Source organism: Protomyctophum bolini (assembly GCF_963924005.1).
Source record: "Protomyctophum bolini genome assembly, chromosome: 21".
Classification (NCBI taxonomy): Eukaryota; Metazoa; Chordata; class Actinopteri; order Myctophiformes; family Myctophidae; genus Protomyctophum; species Protomyctophum bolini.
The window spans coordinates 7,773,169-7,797,786 of NC_137882.1; the positions used below are offsets into that span (position 1 = coordinate 7,773,169).

General features: G+C 41.6%; 1 protein-coding gene across 1 annotated transcript; it reads left to right on the forward strand.

The window, feature by feature from the left end:
- Nucleotides 1-4,214: 4,214 nt before the first annotated feature.
- LOC308336285 (complement C1q-like protein 2) lies at nt 4,215-8,656 on the forward strand. Its single transcript, XM_080793604.1, has 6 exons — nt 4,215-4,349; nt 4,875-4,952; nt 5,533-5,595; nt 5,740-5,823; nt 7,024-7,152; nt 7,673-8,656. The coding sequence occupies exons 1-6, from the start codon at nt 4,223-4,225 to the stop codon at nt 7,954-7,956; spliced, it is 765 nt and encodes a 254-aa protein (XP_080649730.1). The 5' UTR covers nt 4,215-4,222; the 3' UTR covers nt 7,957-8,656.
- Nucleotides 8,657-24,618: the final 15,962 nt, after the last annotated feature.

Sequence of the window (24,618 nt, forward strand, 5' to 3'; positions counted from 1 at the left end):
AGCTTAATATAGAGAGGTATAAAAAGAGGTAACGGGAGGAGGGGGTGAGATGGAGAGAGAGACCTCTTTCTGTCTGTCTGGTGACTCAGGACTTAGTGTGGGCAAATATCAGCGCTTGTACTTCCCATTGGGGGTGCATACTTAGTTTAGACTATTCATTGGTTAGACATGCAGGTTAAGGTTAGGTTTAGGTGTGCTGCCCTGTGGGATGTTAGGGTTAGGGTGAGGGTTTGAGATAGGTTGTAGTTGTAGGACTAATGACCAATGACTACCGGTAGTCTAAACCCACACACCGACGGGAGGGGAAACCATGCAAGGCACCAACCTGCTCATCGGGAGCAGTTAGGGCTCCAGTGTCTTCCTCCAGGGCACCAACTCTGGGGGAGCCCGCGTTCCAACTGGGAACCTTCCGTTTGCTGCTCTACCTTCAGAGCCACTGCCGCCACTGTGTACAGTATTTGTGTTTATTAGTGGCGGGTTGGGTGTCTGCGTGTGTGCGTGCTTGGTAACAAACAAACATTTCGGAAAATACACTGGAAGGTAATATTTCCATAGTTACCAGAATCCATTGAAGAAAATAAGCTTGTCAACATACGGAAGCACAAAGTGGACCAACCCAAGCACAAAAATGGCACCCACAATCTTCACTGGAGTCAACAGAACACAGCCGTCTACCAGGAGATTTTAGAGCACTTTGTGCTTGTGCTGCATGCTTGTGCTGTTGACAAGCTTAATGGATTTCCTTTCCCAGCAGGACTTAACTACTTCTAGTAATTGGTGTACTGACCACTGTGCTTAACTGGCCGGCTAACTGGCTTGACCTGAACCCCCCATAGAGAACAGTAATAATAATATTTTGAGTTGTTGATTTTCATGTGCTATAATCGTCAAGATACGTTTTTTTAAATCCTCCATGTTATGCTCAATGAATCTAGAATATATTCAAGTTTCACTTTTTTAATTATACTACTAACTTTTTCCACAATATCGTATTTTTTGTCAATCTGTATATTGATCACGGGGTCAATATACAGATCCTTCTAAAACATTACAATATCGTAGAAGTGGCTGCATGGGCACCACTGAGAAGATGAGATGATCAAACAATACAGACAGACAGACATATTGCTGACAACCCCATTAGCCTGTAACCTAGAAGAAACCTGTGTTACTTATGTGATGTTTCCTGATTACATTGTGTTTGTTAAAGTTGTCATCTCAGTTTCTTCTTTCCATCTAAATGCAAATCACAGAATACTCACATTAGTGTATAAATATAGACACATTCCGCGCACGCACACAACACACGCACAAAAACACACTTGTATTAACTATACCTGTGAGGACATCAACATTTTCGGATGGTGATTTCATGAATGTGATTTATTTAATTTTATATAAAATGTCCTAAAGCCGGAAATGGTCGATCTACAAGCTCACAACGCGTTGCGTATTGTGGTGTGATGTGAGCTTGTATATCGGCTATTTTTGACAACACCGGTGCGCAACAGAGCAAAAGCCCCTCAAAACTTGACATTCAGCTCTGTAGTCTTGGGTTTGCTCTTTTTTGACCCTGACGCCAAACCTCTTTGCCGAAAATAGGCAACATGCTCACAACGTGTCGCAGCGCGAAGCGTTGAGAGCTTGTAGGTTGGCTATTTTTGGCGAATGTTCTCCCCAGAATTGGGATGCTATATAGGGTTCAATGGTATTAAAAACATTGTTTATATATATATTATCATACAAATCTTAGTGTGTTGCCAATTACGGCCCCAGACGACACATTGAGAATCACTTTCCGTCCTAAGCCACACAGACACTTTAATTAACTTTGATGCTTCCTGGAACATCATTCATTCCTTCTGGCAAGAGACTGAAAATATGTTTCCTCATAACACAAATTTTCATGTCAACTGAAAATGCATTTGGCCACGGACCAAATGTCAGTATCGGGGTGTGTTTGTGTATATGTCTTTCGAGCAGGGTTTCAACAACATAATTTCATCATCCTACAATGAGAGCATGGATATTCAACTCTGCCAGTTTCTCTTTTCCAACAATTAACACCAGTTATTATTCTATGGAGGTAGAGGACAACAGCTATAGCATATCATGAATAGTTATTAATACTTTTCAAAGTAAGTTTTTCAATCTAAGCATTGAACAAATTAATTAGGCATACAAAACTTATGTTGATAATCAGCGTTAGAAAAGTCAGTGGTTCAGCAACTTTTCCAATCAAGGACCCCCAAAATGTATATATGAATTTGTCTGCAGACCTGATGTTTTGTGCAAGAGACTTCCAAACAAGATTTGTATTGTTAAATTGTAAAAAATAAAATAAAGAAGGGTAAAAAAAAGAAAGAAAGAACAATCATTTTTCAAATTTCTTTCAATTATTCTTTGTGAAAATATCAGATCTACAACCTAACAATGGGTCATAATAGCCTTTGTGTATCGTGTTAAAAGTGGTTAAACTGATTGTAATGCTATCTCATTTTGCTCTGGACCCCCTGGAAACCACTCAAGGACCCCTGTGGGTCCCCAGACCCCACTTTAAGAACCACTGGCATAAACAACTAGTAAATTATGTTGATTGACATATCCAGTACAGCACACATAGTTTAACACACACAGACACAGATAAACTGGTCAGGTTGCATATGATGAAGTGTACTGGAATGGGGTTGTTCCTTTTACAGGAAAAGGACAACAGCTATAGCATATCATGAATTAGTTATTAATTATTTTTAAAGTAAGTTTTTCAATCTAAGCATTGAACAAATTAATTAGCCAATTAGGCATACAAAACTTATGTTGATAATCAGCGTTAGAAAAGTCAGTGGTTCAGCAACTTTTCCAATCAAGGACCCCCAAAATGTATATGAATTTGTCTGCAGACCAGATGTTTTGTGCAAGAGACTTCCAAACAAGATGTGTGTTGTTAAAATGTAAAAGAAAGAAAGAAAGAAAAATCATTTTTCAAATTTCTTTCAATTATTATTTTTGAAAATATCAGATCTACAACCTCACAATGAAAGTCAAAGTCAGACGATTTGTCACACACGTTACCGCAGTGAAATTTGTTCTCCACATTTGACCCATCTCTTGGAGCGGTGAGCCGCAGCCAAGGAGCGGTGAGCTGCAGCGTGCGCCTCGCTCGGGAATCATTTGATTAGTAGATTTGACCCCCAATCCAACCCTTTGATGCTGAGTGTCAAGCAGGCAGGCATTGGGTCCCATTTTTACAGTCTTTGGTATGACCCGGCCGGGGATCGAACCCCGACCTCCCAGTTTCAGGGCAGACACAAGGCCACTGAGCTGGTACAATCAGTCATAATAGCCTTTGTGTATCGTGTTGAAAGTGGTTAAACTGATTGTAATGTTATTAACTCATTTTGTTCTGGACCTACGAGCCACTCCAACCAACCAATTGCCAGTCCTTTCTGGAATCGCCCCCGCAGAGGTCAGGCCGCAGGCGAGAAGCAGCCACACTGGCCCATGCTCGGAAGGCTCAGTTGAGCGAAGCCCACCTCCTCCACAAGGTCGTCACAGAGACACCACAGCGCATGCGTCTCAAGTCCCGGTGGCCCTTTGCCACACGTACAACACCAGCTGACACCTCCAAGGCTTCCTTGGTGAAGGCAAGATGGAGGGACCAGTGTCACCACTACATCGAGGATCCCACAGATGTTCCTGGCCAGCACCTCCCCTGCAAGGAGTGGACAACCCTCAACCGCCTGAGGACGGGTGTGGGACGCTTTGGTGCATCCATGCAGAAGCGGGGTCTCACAGTGGAATACGTGCTGACCAGCTGCCCTATATACTGGCCACCGAATGGTGACCGTGGGCTAATTGACCTAGACAATGACACACTGGACTGGCTTGCTGCAACGGAGCTGAAGGTCTAAGGACATACGACAGAAGTTCTGGACACCCTGGAAACCACTCAAGGACCCATGTGGGTCCCCAGACCCCACTTTAAGAACCACTGTCATAAACGACTAGTAAATTATGTTGATTGACATATCCAGTACAGCACACATAGTTTAACGCACACAGACACAGATAAACTGGTCAGGTTGCATTATGATGAAGTGTACTGGAAAGGGGTTGTTCCTTTTCCAGGAAAAGGAACATGTTTCCCAGGTGGATGTGTATATAAGACAGATGTGTGGTATCATTTAGTCTAGTGAATTGTGACACCTGTGAAGCTTTCAGAATGAAGGGTCTTGGGACTTTGCTCGTTCTACTCATCTCTGTGTCGGCGGCTCAGTCCGACAGTAGTGTTGAGCTTTCTTCTGATGCAGAAGAAACTGGACGAACAGGGGGATGTGCCTGGAATGCAGGTAAGGGATGAAGGGCTCCATTTTCGTCACCGCTAAACCCCTTATCCCTAAACTTCTTTGCCTTTTTCTTTTTTACTATTTTGCTAAACATTTTTGAATAGTTAAAATGGCTAGTATACAAGCTCACAACGTGTCAATGTATAGATCGGCTAGTTGAACTATTCAAAAAGGTTTTTCAAAAGTTTTAGGGATAAGGGGTTTAGCGGTGACAAAAATGGAGCCCGAAATGACTTACTTTGATATCAAAGGACGACTTCACCCATTTTTTACATATCTGCATATAAATGGTCCACTAATGCTCATTTTTGTCTACCTCATCTGTGTCTCAGGGTGAGAGCTTTGGACAGTACACAGACTATGGCTGAGTAGAAAGAAACGGAAACATTTTATTGAGTCAGAGATCATTAGTGAGGAGAGGACCAATTATATTAAGATGGGTTTAACATGTTTGAAGTTGTCCTTTAATTACTTAATGTGAGCTCAGAAATACACTGTTTTGATTGCTTGACCTTGTGATGATTTCAGAATTCAGACTAGCCGCCATAGAATTGAGACTGGCTGCAAGCGAAGGCCTAGCAGAGCAATTGAGGAGACAGAATGCAGGTAATCTTTAGACCTACCCCAATCTCTGAAAAGGGCCTGTTCGAATAGGGCAAAGGTGACCCAAAAAAAGCCTAACTTGAGAATACTCACTCTTACCTTCATATGATTTGCTGTGGTATGAACCAGGTGTCTATAGTATACCCTACATCACCAAAGAGTCAGAATGTAATTTACCTGAGTAGAAGCACCTAATGGACAGGATACCACTGATGTAGTTGACTGTATATCATCTTCATTTCAGATGTTTTCTATGTCATCCTCTTACTACTTTATTATATGCGATGCCACTGAGCAGTATGGGAGGGATTGAGGGTTTTTCTGTTTTCTTTTTCCTTTTCTTCCCTTTTGTTTTTCATAAAGGAAAAATGTATAACCTGTTCTTAACGGAAAACAAATAGAATGTACTTTACCTAAAGAAATACTGAAATATAGTCCATTAAAAACATTTTTCGGAGAGGATTATGCTGTTGCTAGAATTTTAAAAGCAAGAATGCGATTACATTAGTACAAGTATAGGCTGAAATGTTATTGTTTTTCAACTGTTTCACAGTTTAACATGACTTTCTCTGATATTTCCCAGCAAACGCTGTCAAACTGCGTGTCAGTGATAACAGGGTGTTGGAAATGAAGAGAGAATATGAAGGTAATTTGATATGCAGCGTAGTAGAGGGCTGTGAGTGTGTGTGTATATATATATATATATATATATATATATATATATATAAAATCAATAATGAGTGCATGAGTATTTATGATTGACTTAATCCTAATGCTGTGCTTTTTATAGCCCAGGTTGCCAAACTGTCCACCCTAGCAGCGAAGTTGAACGTAAGTGAGAGCCGAGTGGCGCGACTGGAGACACAGAATGCAGGTATGCTCATTCAAAAGACAATTAGTCAAAAGTATTAGTCAACAGTTCATTAATAATGTATCTGACATGGTTACACTGTGTGTACTCGTATTATTATGATTCTAAAAACACCCAAGTTTTTGGGAAAAAGTACAAAATGTTAACATCTAAAATGTGACACATACTGTCTAAAAGAGATATGCATAAGTCCTGGCGGGCAGAAACCTCATATCTCCATGTTTCAAATGTCTATGCTTTTTCATTAATGCCCTACTTTATCTAAAATAGCTGTTACACGTTACGAGCTTGTAGATCCGCTGTTTTCACTATTCTAGAATATTGTTTTATATAATAATTTAGAAGTAACAATTGTGGGCATACAAGGTGACTGCAATTTAAGGCCGTGGATATGGAGCTGCCAGATGGCAATGGTAAAACGTGGCTCTGGGGAGCGCATATCTCCACCAGGCTGGGTTGCCTATAGAGCGTCGCAGTCCCGCCCCCTTTCTTGACGACGCCAGACTCAGGAAATGATTCCCAATGCATTTTTCCCATAGACATTTCAAAAAGTATTTATTTAAAGACGGTTACGCCGCGGACAAGGCCAACTCGAGTCGTGACAACTCATGACAACAAACACAATATTTTGGACCAAACAAATAATTACAAAGAAGAACGACAACAAAAAAAAGTGTTGTAACCTGACGTAACGCAGCTTCTTTGTGCTTTTTCAGGGTTGACTGGTGGTCTCAGAAACACAAAGAAAAACTGGCAGAAAAAGGCTTGCTCGCTACATAAACTATTAAGGAAGACTCCTTAGACAGAGACTAAGACAATAATTCATAATTTATTTTATTTTGTGCTCTGTGCTCAAAGTGAGGGGTGCTGTCTAAGGAGGCTTCCTTAATAGTTTATGCAGCGAGCAATTCTTTTTTCTGCCAGTTTTCCTTTAAGTATGAGTTACAGCCATCACACAATAGAAATACTATAATACAGTGCCACATTTTGTTGCACCCCCTATGGGCAGAAGTGAAAGTGCTTTTGGAGGTGCGCTTGGGGAACTCTTTCCTTGGACTTTTTGCCAGATGCTTGAAAAGCGCCTGGACTACATATGCTAGTACCTCTAGTAGAGAACGTAGTGGACACTTTTTCATGATTGCATATCCTACCAATCCTTTTACAGACAGAAAATAAATATATACAATTCCCCTGTGTTGACAGAGAACCCGCAGGTGGCCTTCTCTGTTGGTTTGACTAATGCTGGATCAGTTGGATCATTCCGTTCTGAAACCACTCTGGTCTTCAGCAAGGTCTTCATTAACATCGGCAACGCGTACGATCCAACTACAGGTAGGTGCTGATAAATGCTGCAATCTGGAACTTATTTTACTTTAACTTTAATAATCTTTTAAATGATTTGGTTTGATGAAGGCCGGACCTTAATTTTCTGGCACGTTGAGAACTCTAGATTTCGCCGGCTGCCGGGCACGGCTGCACTAATAACTTTGGGGCAGGCCCGTCAAGTGTTTTAATGGACAGGTATCAGTCAAAAGGGAGACATCGAAGAGGAAGGATGGATGGGGAAGGATCAACATATAGAATGTCAGAACAGGTTCTGACATGTATCCATATATGGAGATCTAAGGGTTTGAGGTCAGATGTGGAGTTGAGAAATGTCGAACCTGGGATAGGATACGACATGTACTGGCAGACAAGCAAGATACTGCCTGGAGTTATTAAGTGCAATATATGTGTCTGTGCACAATATACAGTATCAGTGTCTCATGCAAGAGGATTCTAGGTTTAAAACAATAGTTAAGGTTTAAAGTCAATCGATCTATCTATCTCTCTCTCCTCTCCATCCATCCAGGTATCTTCACGGCGCCCGTGAAAGGAGCCTACCACTTCAGATTTACTGTAGCCAAAGCTGGTTCTGGTTATACATTTATCAGGATGTATAAGAATGAGGATAGTGTCATCTATAGCCAAAAGTACAAAAATCATGGAACTAGTTATGACTACGTCTCTAATGGAATGATCCTTGGGCTGGAGGAGGGAGACAGGGTCTACATGACCTTACCTGGTGGCCGTGATCTCTATGATAACGGAAACAACCACAGCATCTTCACTGGGATGCTGGTCTATCCTATGTAGTGCTGTATTAAACCACCATTATTTTGAAAGTGTCGTGGTTTATCCTATATGTAACACTGTAAACTACCACCACTTTAAATAGCTTTAAACGTTAAAAAGTGACCACAACATCTTCAGTGGTTTTCTGGAGTATCCTATGTATGTTCCTGTAGCCTGCATAGCTACTATTCATTTATAGATATTAGGCTATTCTTTAGTAGAGTATACCGGTAGTAGTTTTTCTAGTCATCCTATCAATACCAGACCAATTCCATCTGTAAGAAAGGTCAGCAGAGGCTGCATTTTATGCGCAGACTGAGACAGTATAACGTGGAATCGATCCTTTGTGGAGAGTGCATTGACATTTTGTTTAGTTTCCTGGTATGGCTCATTATCATTGGTTAATAAGAACAAACTCCGTAAAATCATCAACGTGTCCAGCAAAATAGCTGGGGTACGATTTGAGAGTATGACCTCAATGTATGAGACCCGGGACAACAATACACACCCGTTAAACAGCCAATACCATCTTTTACCATCAGGCGACGGTACATGGTACCTTCCCTGCAGGCTATAGGGCCTCAAGATCGTTTGTTCCCATAAGTATAGGACTTATGAACAAGCAGGCCCCGTCTCAGTTCCGTGCATAAAGTGTGATGTGATGCCTCCTGGAAATATGACTGGTGACCTTCTGTTGGCACTGTTTCTTTATTGTCGATGTACTGTGTGATCTGTTTGTTTCCATATGTAGTATATCCTGATGACTGCTGTGCACAAAACACATTTCCGAAAGGACAAATAAAGTATCTTATCTATCTAATAAACGCATGGCAAATGCAGTGTTGGCTGTCTATTGTACTTTATTATTATTTTACAAACTATAAAACATATCGTCGCTGTCTGCTGGAAACCTTGTATGTCCGATCCAATCCAAGCTCATGTTAATACTTTACAGATTGTGATGTAAATCATAATGTACCTTTTCACTTACTAGAAATGTAGTGGAGTCAAAAGTACAATATTTGTAAAGTCAAGTTTTCTTCTTTTGGTTAATTCCCATTGGGGTCACCACACCATCCATCTGCTTCTGTTCTCTGCATATTCCTCGCTCACTCCAGCCTCTTCTCCTCTTGCCTGGCACTTCCATCTTCAGCATCTTTCTTCTAATGTAGTCCTCATCCCCAGTGGCGTGCACAGACATTTGGGGAAGGTGAAAAAAGGTGAAAAAAGGGCACCTTGTGCAGCGCGTGGAACCGTCCGGTTGCTTTAATAGTGTGAGATTTATAGATTTTGGGGCATAAATAATATATCAGAAGCTTTTTTTTATCAAGAATTGATCAATGTCACCATAGTCCACATACTGTACACTGTACCCAAAAAGAGGCACATTGCTGTCCAGAGGGCAGCAAGGGCAGGTGGTGTCTAGCACCTGTTGAGGAAATGTGGAATACACTAAGTTGTACATTTAAGGAGATCAAATCACTCATGGGAAACTAAACTATGAGAAGCTGTTTTCTGTCTTTACTGACATTTGACATTTGACCCCCCTGAGGGGGGTAGGAATGTATTTAAGCTGAAGTCTGACTGAGTTGTTTTGAGTCAGTACATGGTGATTCCATTGTAACGCTTCATTGCTGGCTCCGTATTCGAATACAAGATTCTAATACTCTGAAACTCTGAATTGTGACTGTCTCATTATGATGTTTAACTGTGTTTTTAAGTGCTCTCCGGATGATTCCAGAACACACCCTCTAGTGTCTATCTGTATTCTGTGCACGCCACTGCTCATCCCTCCTCTTCACATGTCCTGAGTAAAGTCAACAAAATGTAGGCCATACTTAAGTAGGCTTATATGGTACTGAAGTAAATGTACTCTGTTACTGTCAGTGGACATATAGTGGACAATGGACTCTATGTTTCAGACGTGTCATTTTGGCGATCACCGTTCCGTTTTGGGAGAGGTGTCGAACATTTGCAGAAATGTTGAATTGATGGAGAATAAAGTGTAGAAGCAGGTCAGCTATTTTTAGTATCAGTGATAGCACAACTTGTTCTGCTATGACGCACGCACGCACGCACGCACACACACTCACACACACACACACACACACACACACACACACACACACACACACACAGTACTTGTACTGTAGTACTATATTGGTGAGGACCAAATGTCCCACACAAGTATGAATTAGAGAAACAGACACATTTTCCTGGTACTCATAAGACAAATGCGGTGATGTCACACACAAAAAAAAACGTTCTGCAAGTTCTCTCAACTTGTAGAGCTTGTAGATCTGCTATTTTTTCGCGTGTTTGCAATGAAGTCCTAAAATGTACCCCACAAGTCTAGTATTGTGTGACGTGTGGCGTGCGTGTGAAGTCAGGTTGCCACGAAAATGTTCACGGAACAGAAAGGACACTGGATTCCCTCATCCGTCACCATGGTAACGCTGGGAGAGCACCCTGTTGTATTATGGGATAGAGAGAGAAGGATTAAGAGAGGTTTTAAGTGTCACTCACTCATCCAGTAACATTTTTGTGCTCTGTAGCCTGCATTGGGGCAACAATAACAAGATATTACAACAGGGTATAAGACATATGTGAGCTTAACAGCAATAGAGAGAGAATGCACACAATGTCATTGAAGAATAAATTAGCAACCGGGGATGAGTACTTCAACAATAATTATAAATGTTAGTACAGTATATTAGTAGCCTAATATAAACAAGAGCTTGTGTCTATACAACACAGGTTATTTAACAGTTTATGGTGCAGCAATCACATGCATAGTGCAATATATAGAATTATGACCAAAATACAATATGCACAGCCTATAACAGGAGATTTGATCCAGAACAGAAAAGATGTGTATGCTGTGAGCAAAAGGGTGTTTACTGATGGAAGATATGGAGGTTTGGCCATTGTTTACAGACAGACCCCCCCCCCCTCTCTCTGTGTGTCTCTCTCTCTCTCTCCATCCATCCATTTATCTGGCTAATACAATTTTGACAAAGTGCTTTTCCTTCCAACACTGAGATCATCTTACTGTGTGTGTGTGTGTGTGTGTGTGTGTGTGTGTGTGTGTGTGTGTGTGTGTGTGTGTGTGTGTGTGTGTGTGTGTGTGTGTGTGTGTGTGTGTGTGTGTGTGTGTGTGTGTGTGTGTGTGTGTGTGTGTGTGTGTGTGCGTGTGCAAAGTAGAACTTCTCATAAAGCACACAGCAGGCTCTACATGCCTAATCCATGGATTGCCTTGAACGTATAAATAATTCATTCTTAGAGTTTGATTTGAAAATATAGATCTGTTTCACTCCATTGTTTGCGCCTACAGATCAATGAAAACAAACTAATTAGCTATTTATTGCAGTGCTGAGAATAAAACTATTTCTGAACATTTCGGTTCTGGCCAGCCAGGAGACACTGATACCGTTTCCCACTTGGTTGGCGCAGGGCCGGATTTCCCCTCCCAAGGGCCCCCGAGCTAGACAAAATTTCAGGGCCCCCCTGGGCTGTAATTTTGGGGTACCCAGCCCCCCCAAAAGAGAAAGGCAGGCAGACAGACAACTAGTCGACATTGGCAGGGGTTTCCACCGCTACCCCACAACACAGCGTCACTGTCTGCAGTGCAGACAGCAGAGCAGAAGCTCTCAACTAAATATGCAATAACAATATATTAAAATATACTAAATATGCAATAACTAAACATAAAGCCAGCCAGGTGTGCACCGGTGTGCACCTGGCTGCACAACATCACCCGTGACACCATCTCATCCCACAGACATCTTGAGCCCCCTGCCCTTTCACCCGTCTGTAAAAAGTACCCTCTCCAGACCAGAGCAGACCTATAGCTCCGTTTTGAACCTATACGGTCTTAGCTCCGAGAAGCGGTTCCGTATAGAGGTGTCCCCGCATCGGTAGAACAGGGAGTTGAGCCGTCCAAAAACAGCGGCGAAAACCCTTTTCGCAGTATCGTTTCCAAAATTGTTTCTGGCTATCTACTGTACAGCTGATGAACTTAGGACAATCACAGGGTTGAAACAACTGCTTAAATCAGGCTTAAATTGCATATTTAGTAGGTCAGTCAACCCCTGTCCGCATGCGCACTACTGCTTCTGTAAGATTGCATTGGGAAAACATGGTTGTGTCAGGGAGGGGGAGTGATCTAGGTGCTGTCTGTGTGTGGGGTGACAGGTCTGGCTCTGCCAACTCACAGGCGCTCAGGCTGCAACACATTGTGGTAATGAAAAGAAGGACAGATGCTATAAGAGACCTAATGTGCCTAGTGTTCTCTGTTGCAGTGAGAGGCTGGGTCCAGACAGAGCCACACACAAGTCCACATTTCTGCCTGATACTGGTTGTATGTTTAATGTCACATGGTGACTGTTTATTTGATATTGTTGCATTTATGTTAAAGGTCACTAACCCATTACTATGTTCTGTTTCGGCTCCTGTTGTTGGCTGTTTTCTCTGCAGCGAGGAGGAATAAAACGTTCAACTGAAGAAAGCTGCCATGTGTTAGTCCTTCCTATTCCCTGGGTGCATGGTGACTAGTCGGTCACAATGGTACTGGCTGACTTCATAAGCTTTGTAAGTGGTAGCCATGATTCATGACTCTCGTATTCATACGAGAGTCATGACGTAACTGCACCCTGTTTTTTGCGCTTGCTACATTTACAATCAAAACGTATATATAAACATTCGGAATTCAAATATAAAGTACTCACAATTTGTCCCACGGGTGTTAGTTAGTGGCTGCTCCAGCGATTAGAATTGCTGCATCCCGCGTTCTTTAATAAAAAGCATTTTTATCCGAGATGTTATTTTGCCATTGGCTTTCAACGCTCGGTCGGGAGGAGGGTGGCACTCGGTGTGTTTGATATACGTACGCTGACCGCCCTGCCAATACAGACTAATAGGCGAGTGCGCTCCTGGTGTGCAACTGTGGTTTTCCCAAACGAACCCCGATTGAAAAAAGTAGCCGGGGTGCTCGGATAAAAATGCTTTTTATTAAACAACGCGGGATGCAGCAATTCCAATCGCTGGAGCAGCCACTAACTAACACCCGTGGGACAAATTGTGAGTACTTTATATTTGAATTCCGAATGTTTATATATACGTTTTGATTGTAAATGTAACAAGCGCAAAAAACAGGGTGCAGTTACGTCATGACTGTCATGATAATCATCATGGCATGTTTCAGGGCTATGTAAGTGGTTGTTTCACCCCTGTCTAAAAATGTTACGTGTCTGTCCTAAGTTTGTAGCTCGCCAGAAATACCTTTACGTTTTGGAAACGATACTGCGAAAAGGGTTTTCGCCACTGCTTTTGGACGGCTCAACCCCCTGTTCTACCGATGCAGGGATACCTCTGTACGTATAGGTATATACGGAACCTCTTCTCGGAGCTAAGAGCGTAGAGCGTAGACGGTTCCAAACGGAGCTAGAGCAGCATGAATTCAACTTTTACTAATGGTGAAAGAAATCCAAATGCCCCTTTCCATGCCGCACCCGAAGGCAGTATTCAAGATAATTGCCTCTTCCAACCTCTCCTGAACTTGAATGCAGCAATTTATGTCGAGAGAATTTCTCCCTGTGTAGAAATCCATGCCGTGCACCGCATCTCCAGTACAAGCTTAGCGTCATAGTTGAGCGCTGTGTCGCGCACCGAAAATAGTGCCCTTTTCTGGTTTCTACTTGCACTTAATTTAGAAAGTCTGAATAGTTCCTCCGCCACTGTCCCTGGCTGCCATGTCCTCCTGCAGAGTACAACAACGTGCAGACGCTCCCTAACTCACTTATAACGCTCCACAGTCACTCCCCGTGTCAATTAGAGCCACATACAAACATATAGACGCCCCCTAACTGTGTTACTGCCACACCAATAATAAAATAATGTGAATTACAACACACACTCTAAACCACTTTACCTCTACCTCAGTGATTGACATCGTATACAGTAGATTGAGTAGAAGCTCCCTAACTGGGTCAACCTCTGCCTGGAATTCAATCCAACAAGATTACAAGTGGGAACGCGTGTTGTGTGATTGACACCAGCCTCGGCAAGCCACTGTGTGAATGACACAACCATGTTTCAAGGTGAATACTTGCGTCTTGTACTATCTTTATATTTAATTGCAGCATTGGCCCGGCCTGCTGGCCTATAGGGGTCCGTGCACCTAACGCTACAATGTAGAGTTGCGGGTTCGAGTCCCCATCCCGACGGTCACTCGCCATCTCTCTCCCCATTTCCTGTCAGCCTAACTGTCCTATCAATAAAGGCATACCCCCCCCCCCCCCCCAACCGTAGAGGTTGAACGCCCTCTTTTCTCAATAATTCCACCTGTTGATGCTACAGAGTTGTCTACCAATATGTCATATTTGTATTTTATTGTATATGTATTAGTATGCTGATGAATTGAGTACAATGGACCACAAGTCCCCTCGTCCTTTTTGTGTTATCATTTTAGCATAACCTTTGCCTGGACTACTGTTAACTAACCGGCTGTAAAGTAATCAATCAATCAATCTTAATTCTCTGGTGTGATAGACCAAATATCAGACAGAAAAGTACACTCTGTCTGTCTGTCTGTCTGTAAATGGTGCATTTACAGTATATAGCGCTTTTATTCAAAGCACTTTTCATAGATTGTGCATTACATTCACCCATTCATTCACACACACATTCATATACACCGATGGCGGAGGAAACCATGCAGGACACCAAGCTGCACACTGGGAGTAATTAGCGGTTCAGTCTTGCTCAAGGACACGTCGACACTAACTCTGCATGGAAAGCCTGGGATCAAACTGTACCGGCCACTCTACCCCTGGACCCCCCTCTAACCCCCCCCCCCCCCCCTCTCTCTCTCTCTCTCTCTCTCTCTCCCTCTCTCCCTCTCCCCTGACAGATGTTACCGTTTTGATTGACTTCACTAAAAGGCAATGATGAAGTGAATCCTCTCCTCTCCTCTTGTTAAAGTGCGAACGTTGCATTAGAACGTGTTGCACAGATGTTCCCTGTGATTGATGGCTCCATGTATTGTCTGAGGGCTGAACCTAATAAACACATTAACACTCCTCTGTGTGTGTGCGTGTATGCGTGCGAGAGAGAGAGAGAGGAGGGGGGTCAGTTGGCAGGACTCCCCACGAGTATTGAATGCGACAAGTTCCACAGTATTTTAGGCTACAATCTAAGAACACAGAAAACATTGAGGAATCACATGGAACCCATAATTAAATTTAGCTCATAACAGCATTACAAAATAAAGCCAATAAAGACATATCCTGACAATATGACTGTATATTTCGTCACGGTGGTTATAATCCATGACTTCATTGTATTGATATTTTCCTGAAACCATGCACCTTATGTATACCATACATATCTGTCATTACATCTGCTGCTATTTTAAACACACCATAATGGCTATCATGTAACCTCATGTATGTCACGTTTTTCAGGCCATGGACCGCCTTAGCTACAGAGATGAAGCACGGACCCAAAATTAAAATTGTGTTGCAGACTAATCATTTTCATAGATTTCATAGATAGCTCCATTCATAGTCCTGTTTAGCAGCACTATATCAGACATCAGTGTTGTGTAGTATAAATTCATGTTCAATATGTTGGATTCACGTGTATTTTCAGACATTTAACCACTTAAATCCTCAAGACTTAACTTTAACTCTGTACTTTGTCTGCTCCTTTTTCCAAGTGTTTGGTGAATGTTCCCTTAGATTGATACTCAACCTCAGGCCCGCGGGCCACATCAGGCCCGCGGGACCATTATGACTGGCCCACCAATGAAAATCTAAAAAAAAAGAAGAAAAAGAAAATCTGGAAAATGAAATAAAAATAAATAAATCTGAATGAAGTTATCTTTAATTACATTATTATAAGTAATACTATTAGAGTTGTGGGGGGGGGGGGATGTGTATCCCTATTCCTTGACATAATTTTATAGCTAAACGGACAGAATTCTATTTTATTTGAATGATGAAACCCAGCTGCCATTAATAGTTCTTCACTTATAGCTATCTATTTTCAGGTAGATTGTTTTATTTTACTCAGTCAGCCATATCACTACTCATTTTTTTTCATGAAAAAGGTCATAGCTGGGTAATCTATTTTCAGGCAGATTGTGTTTATTGTATTTTATTTTACTCAGCCATAACAATTTATTTTCTGTTAACCAACTTGCTGGCTGGCAGGCAGGCAGACAGCTACTCATAGACAGGCATACAGACAGCTACTCATGGAGAATTGGACAGGCAGGCAGTCAGACAGCTACTCATAGACAGGCAGACAGACAGCTACTCATGGAGAATTGGACAGGCAGGCAGGCAGACAGCTACTCATGGAGAATTGGACAGGCAGGCAGGCAGACAGCTACTCATAGACAGGCAGACAGACAGCTACTCATGGAGAATTGGACAGGCAGACAGCTACTCATAGACAGGCAGACAGACAGCTACTCATGGACAATTGGACAGGCAGGAAGGCAGACAGCTACTCATAGACAGACAGACAGCTACTCATGGACAATTGGACAGGCAGGCAGGCAGACAGCTACTCATAGACAGACAGACAGCTACTCATGGACAATTGGACAGGCAGGAAGGCAGACAGCTACTCATAGACAGGCAGACAGACAGCTACTCATGGACAGGCAGACAGACAGCTACTCATGGACAATTAGGCAGGCAGACAGCTACTCATGGACAATTGGACAGGCAGGCAGGCAGACAGCTACTCATAGACAGGCAGGCAGACAGCTACTCATGGACAGGCAGACAGTAAGACAGCTACTCATTGACAGACAGACAAATAACTACTCATGGACAGACAGACAGGCAGGCAGGCAGGCAAAGAGCTACTCATGTTATGTTATTATAACAGCTACTCTGAAATAACAGCTACTGTGCAATAATTTGTGCAGTTATGGAAACAGCTCTTTGTGTTTATGCAAGAAAATGTAACACATTTATTTATTTACATAATGTGTGCATGCACATTGTACTTTGATACATTTTGCGAAAATAAAGCAATTGAAAGAGAGAAGTTATCAAGTATCATTAATGTCGTAATTTTATCTACTGGCCCCTTGCCATTTTTGTAATGTGGCCCACAGGTAAATCTATTTGAGTATCCCTACATGCTTTAAATTCTGACCTGAGATCAGATTCTAAAATTGTCTTCTAAATCCTGACAGTTTTCTGAAAAAGCTATATGTTTCTATGTCAGTCATTCTTCGATTTTTCAAAAATAGCAGACCTACAAGCTCGTAGTGGCGCGCTATGAGCTTGTAGATCTAGATACCATAAATTTATAAAATGTACACAGTGTACACATCGAAAAGCAACACAGCAGACAATATGTGTTACATGTCTTCTGTTATTTTCCAGAAGCGATTACTTTACAAAAGGTCTCAGTTATTCAGAAATAGTGTTTGTTCATGGGCTGGTCACTGCATTCTGCCGAACTTCCGGGTGTAGTTTGGCTCCCATGAAAGCACCCATGAAAGTGTCATGGCGCAGTCAGTGTGACTATATGTCCATTCCTTCTTAAAGCTTCCTTGAATAGATCCAGGAAGTGATCAGATTGAGGGTGAAATTGTTTGTTGTGGCCACACCCTGGGCCTATGTGGTCCACACCACGTTGCATCATGCTGTTCCTTTAATCCCAATCAGAACTTTAAATAACTTGATGTTGATAATATAAGTGTCCTAAAGAAGAGTACATTCTGCTGGTGGATAATTATGGACTGAACCTGAAAAGTTGGGATCTACTGGATCCTCCAGAACTAAGAAAACAAAGGAATCTCCCGGATCCTTCATAGTTCATATGCCTGCCATTAGGTGAGAGATTGATTTCCTTTTTGCAATGGTTTGCTATATTGGAACAATGAGGAGATCTTGATGTTTGGTAAATGAAGATGGTAATGATGGTTTCTTTGGTAGCTGTGTACATTGTGTCTTTGTGTTATGATATTAACAAAAAGGTTGTGAAGGAAACTGAGTTCCTAACTGAGTCGATAGATCAAGGGTTGATTGTTTTAGCTTTTCATTCATTTGAGAGACTAGTGGATTGATTGATTGATTCACTGATTGTGTGCCTGTCATACATTATGAACATGATGCTTGATGAGTCCAAGTTGTGAGTTTAGAGTTCTTATTTTTTTGGTGTAGATCGAGGTGTTTAGGTGTTTTAGTGGTTGACACAGGAGTAAGTGGTTGACACTATGGCAGGTAAATAAAATGTTGGGACATGTGAAGTTTGCTTTGGAGTTGCCCAAACTGCAAGTGCACATTTGAGTGAGGAGTCTGCTATAAACACAACACCAGATATATAGCTAGATAGCTATAAACACAACATGAGATCACGACACTGCAGGTATTCAGAATCGGTATTGGCTAACACAGAAATGGAGGTATCGGGACATCCCTATTAAAGACCCCTGGTTAACTTTACACACACATTTCTCTGACTGACTGCAAGGTTCCATGATCATCACCTTCAGACTCATACAGTACAGATACAGTACATAAGTTATCCTAGGCCTTATTGCATGGACTGTATGCTTTATGGCTAGAATATAAGGATGCTAGAGTTCAAGTGAATCAGAATCAGAAATACTTTATTGTCACACCTTAAAAAACCCACTTTATATTATTGATTTGTTTAGTGTTTATATCATTGTGTCCGTGACCCACAAATGGGTCCCGACCCACGTACTGTTTGGGAAACAGTGCTCTAGACTTGGTCAAAATGGATCTCAGTTGGCTATGTGTGTACTTGGATGAAAAACAATTCCAAAAAATAATATGGATGCCGTGTGGTTAAAGTCATTAATTAGATCAGAAGCTATAAACACACATATTATCCCTTACTTACATGTCATTTCTATTCTATTGTATCATTCTCTATTCTAAATGTGATGTCTTATTCATGTAAGGAGCTAGCTTCCGTGTTAATTATCTCACACGTGTCATGTCTATTCTATTTCATCCTCTAAATCTAATCTCTTATTCATATCAGAAGCTAGCGGCAGGCAGCTCCACGCAGTGGTGTAACGTAACTACTGTAAGTGCATTTACTGTACTTAAGTACATTTTTTATGTATTGTTTCACTTTAGTGGAATATTTCTCATTTTCAGTACTTTCACTTCCACTCCACTATACAGTACATCTCAGAGGCAATTCAGGCAAATGTTGTACTTTTACTCTACTACAGTTATTTGAAAAATGTATATTTACTATAGTTACTTCGTAGATTTTGATTACAAAGCATACAGTAACCACTTCAGTCTATTTTCAAATGGACAAATGTAGTATAAAAAAGCAATAAGACACAAGAGGTTACCGTGTATTCTAGAATGGCTGAGAGGCATAGCGGAGAGTCTCCAACCCTACTCAGCCATTATGAAACACATGGTAAGCTGGGACCTCGCGTGGCTTATTGCTTTTCTAAAACGGTTACAAACATAATTATAGCAATATTAACCTCATAAAACTATTAAATTCACAAAAGTAGCTACACTTTGCGCCCTGCACCAAAGCAAGCCACACTTCCATTTTTTGAGTGGTGCAACCACTCCAAGGAACAGCAATGTCCGTGTTCACCTATGTGTTCACCTATGTGCCTATGTGTTGGTTAATGAGCACCAGTATGACTATTACTATACCAGTAGGGGCGCTGTTGTGCCAGAAACAGAGAGAGTGATAGTGCTGCACTGTTGCCTGCTAATGAGAGAGAGAGGGGGGGGGGGGGGGGGGGGTTGCACCACTCAGTTCACACGGGTGTGATTGTTTACTCTGCAAGTCTCTGTGACTAGGGAATAGAGGCTTGATGTCTTTACGAGGCCGCCCGGAGCCACACATTCACAGTCATATGAGCGCGGGGGGCGGTGCTTAGACGCCCGCACGGCCTGGGTTTGTAAGGCAATCAAGCTCTCCCCTTCCCCAGTTCAGCTATACAGAGTTGCGGGATCAATGTAATGCATGAGCTGGGAATGACATAAAGTGATTGAAGGTGTGGATTGTCGTGAGATTTACAACAGAAACCAGCCAATCAGAATCAAGTATTGGGACTGACCGTTTTAGAATATACACTTTGTCCATTTGAAAATAGCTGATCTACAAGCGATGCGATCGGCTATTTTCAAAGGATTTTGTACTTGAAAACTTGAAATGAGACATATAGTAGGCTACTTTTGGTGCTTTCAGTACATTTTGATGCCAATACTTTAGTACTTTTACTTAAGTACATTTTAAAATTCCGGACTTTTACTTGTTAACAGAGTATTTCTACATTAAAGTATTGATACCTTTACTTAAGTAAAACATTTGGGTACTTTTTTCCACCAGCAGTCAGTCGCATGGACTGTTGTTTCAGACTGTTGCGGTTGCCGTAGAAACCTAGTTGCCATGGTAACCGTTGCGACTATATTCTGTGTTCTGTCCTCTGTAGAAACAGAGAAAAAACAAGACCAGCTAAGTGCTCGACAGACTGGCGGTGCTTCTAGATCAATGGGAACAATAACTGAAGAAAGAAGAATGGTGATGTAGCATATTTAAAAGGACTTTGCTGTTGCTAAAAAGTTATAAAACTCTGTTTAACTTTTTAACTATAATAATGTCCCTTTAAATTGACATCCTCTCCTCCTTTATTGTGGCTTTGTAGTTTAAAATCGTTAGTTGAACTCAATGTTTACCATGTGGGTCCCAACCTTTATTGTCTATTTGATTGATTGATTGAACACTTTATTAAGAATATTGTTAATATATATATATATATATATATATACAGACGTAGTACAGCTAAAGGTTATGCTAAAAGCCTGTGGGAGCTTCTTTCCACATTGTGATCCATTGTACTCAATTCATCAGTAACACATAATATATTTAAAATACAATACGCAGGCACGGCAAGGCTTATTTAATGAGCATTTTAAGGTCAGTCATTCTTTTAGGTTAGTTTTGAGGTTGGATGGAGAGTCGATATCTGAGGAGAACTAGGAACAGGTCATGGGAGGGTCAGGGGCAAACAACAACCATGCATGGCATGACAGCCCCCCTTTCTCAAGGGTGGCTGGCTGGGACAACCCACCACACGCACGCACGTACGCCCGCACGCACACTATGTTCAAGCCGTTGGCTTTCTTGCATTTATCCTTTTGATGGTGATGTATAACTATGTGCATTTTCCTGTACATGTAAACATGTTTGGCGAAGATATTTGGTGATGGAAAGAAGAGGTCCAACTAAGTACAGTTGCAACTCAGGTCTCTTTCACTAAGGCTATAGAGATTTTAAGTGGTTAAGATAGACAGTAGGAAAACTGAGAGGGAGACAGTGGAATGAATGACGGTACGAAAGACAAAACATATATATTGTGTAGGTGAGACGTAAAAATCTTCTCTCTGGCATATCTTTTCAAATGGGGGTCTGCGGGCCAATTTGGGGGTCCTTGACATGAAAACGTGTGGGAACCACTGGCTTAGGGAACTGAGACTGAGACGGTCTTCATTAGTTCCTTGCAGTATGTGCTTTTTAATGTGTTTGTATGAAGCTGTATGTTAGTGTGTTTCTCTGTGTGTACAAGCTGATCCAAACAAGCTGTCCCAGTGGGATCGATGCAGTTGTTTGAAGTTACAGTGTAATAGGCCATTGGGCATGCTTCCTGCAGCTCCCCCCATCCCGTGTGTGTGTGTGTGTGTGTGTGTGTGTGTGTGTGTGTGTGTGTGTGTGTGTGTGTGTGTGTGTGTGTGTGTGTGTGTGTGTGTGTGTGTGTGTGTGTGTGTGTGTGTGTGTGTGTGTGTGTGTGTGTGTGTGTGTGTGTGTGTGTGTGTGTGCTCTCGTGTGTTTTGTGGGTTCGCATTAGGACACAGGATGCAGAAGTTTCCCTCAGAATGTGTTTGCTCTTGCTCCGTGTGCACCCAGCCTGTTTGTTTCATCTCAGACTGGACCCCCTATACACTGCATGTTTCTGAATGTTTCATCTCGGAGTGGACCCCTACACTCACATTTCTCACTCTTCCCAGATCTACACAGGGGCTTAGCCCAGGGAAGAAAACAAATAACTTTCATGTGACGGACCCCCGGGCCCAACTGAAAATGCAAGTTTTGTTACATGTCTACAAAAACATTTTCAATGTTTTTCAAGATAATAAAAAAGGAGATCCACAAGCTCACGATGCATTTAATTGCAGGCTTGACCATGATACTGACATCATATTGACCATGATACTGACATCATATTGACCATGATACTGACATCATATTGACCATGATACTGACCATGATACTGACCATGATACTGACATCATATTGACCATGATAGTGACCATGATACTGACATCATATTGACCATGATACTGACCATGATACTGACATCATATTGACCATGATACTGACCATGATACTGACATCATATTGACCATGATACTGACCATGATACTGACATCATATTGACCATGATACTGACATCATATTGACCATGATACTGACATCATATTGACCATGATACTGACCATGATACTGACATCATATTGACCATGATACTGACCATGATACTGACATCATATTGACCATGATACTGACATCATATTGACCATGATACTGACCATGATACTGACCATGATACTGACATATTGACCATGATACTGACCATGATACTGACATCATATTGACCATGATACTGACATCATATTGACCATGATACTGACCATGATACTGACCATGATACTGACATATTGACCATGATACTGACCATGATACTGACATCATATTGACCATGATACTGACATCATATTGACCATGATACTGACCATGATACTGACCATGATACTGACATCATATTGACCATGATACTGACATCATATTGACCATGATACTGACCATGATACTGACCATGATACTGACATATTGACCATGATACTGACCATGATACTGACATCATATTGACCATGATACTGACCATGATACTAACCATGATACTGACATAATCACCATGATACTGACCATGATACTGACATCATATCGACCATGATACTGACCATGATACTGACATCATATTGACCATGATACTGACCATGATACTGACCATGATACTGACATATTGACCATGATACTGACCATGATACTGACATCATATTGCCCATGATACTGACATCATATTGACCATGATACTGACATCATACTGACCTTGATACTGACATCATATTGACCATGATACTGACATCATATTGACCATGATACTGACCATGATACTGACCATGATACTGACATCATATTGCCCATGATACTGACCTTGATACTGACATCATATTGACCTTGATACTGACATCATATTGACCATGATACTGACATCATATTGACCATGATACTGACATCATATTGCCCATGATACTGACATCATATTGACCATGATACTGACATCATATTGCCCATGATACTGACCATGATACTGACCTTGATACTGACATCATATTGACCATTTGGTTTCATCTGTACGCTCTGATATTGCCCAGTTCCAAGGGATGGTGAACAAAACAAAAGTGACGGGCGCTAGCCCCTCCTATGCCCAGCTTTCCAGGTTTCTGTAAACACAAACATTGGATTGTGATTGGCTGATCACCCCATAGCGATGATTTGATTGGCTGATCATCCCATTGCGATGATTCATTTGATTGGCTGTACATTGAAGGTCAAAGTGAGGGCAGAAAAGTGATGACGGAAAAGTGAAGACGCAAATTGTGTTTGCCCAGAATAAGATGATGTATGATGATAAGAGCGCCCCTCACTTCACACAGCACAGGTGGGATTTTTATTAACAAAGAATGAACATTTTAAGCAAAAGTAATTACTGTATTTTCCAACATAGCCTGGCAGCCCAAACTAATTAAGACTAACAAAAATGCTCTCCTGTAGCCCGAGGCAAGAGAAAGAAGTAGAGATGGGCAGGTATTTTACAGTTGTGTGGAGACAGAGGCCAGGTGTCTCTCCAAACAACACCCTTCAACACAATTAGGCACACAAGAATCCTGGCAAAGGCGCCCTGGGGGCCTTCACAACTTGAAATTCAAAAGTGCAAGAACAACTGTAAGCTAAAAAAATATATATTATAAATTTGACCTTTAGGCTAGGTACACCATTAAAAAACATTTCATTAGTCAGCAGTTGGAAAAATGGCTAATGATGCCATTGTAAATCCATCCACTAATAATCTGTAGTGGACAGTAGGCTACATAACATTACTATTGTCCTTTTTGTATAATGTAATATACTTTGAACATTTCTAGCAAGGAAAAGTACATTATGAATTAACCACTTAAGCCCTATTTCAAATAGTGTGATAACAGCAGATTGTGTGTGCTATCTAGGATGTTGTAGGCCGTCCAGCGATGATGAACACGTTTGGCCTGTTTAGTTGTCAACAACACCCCAATTTATCCTGCTCAATAGAGGAAGGCCTCTCTAGACACTCATTCATCACATCCTGGACCTGTAGGTCTGTTGGCCTGCAATTACACCTCCCAACCTCTGTGTTAAACCACTTAAATCCAGCTCTATTCTAGTATTAAAACACCAGACCTGAGTTATAGATGTACTTGGCTTTTTACCATCTACACCAAATCTCTTTATATAAATAGCTGATCTACAAGCTTGTAAAACGGCTAT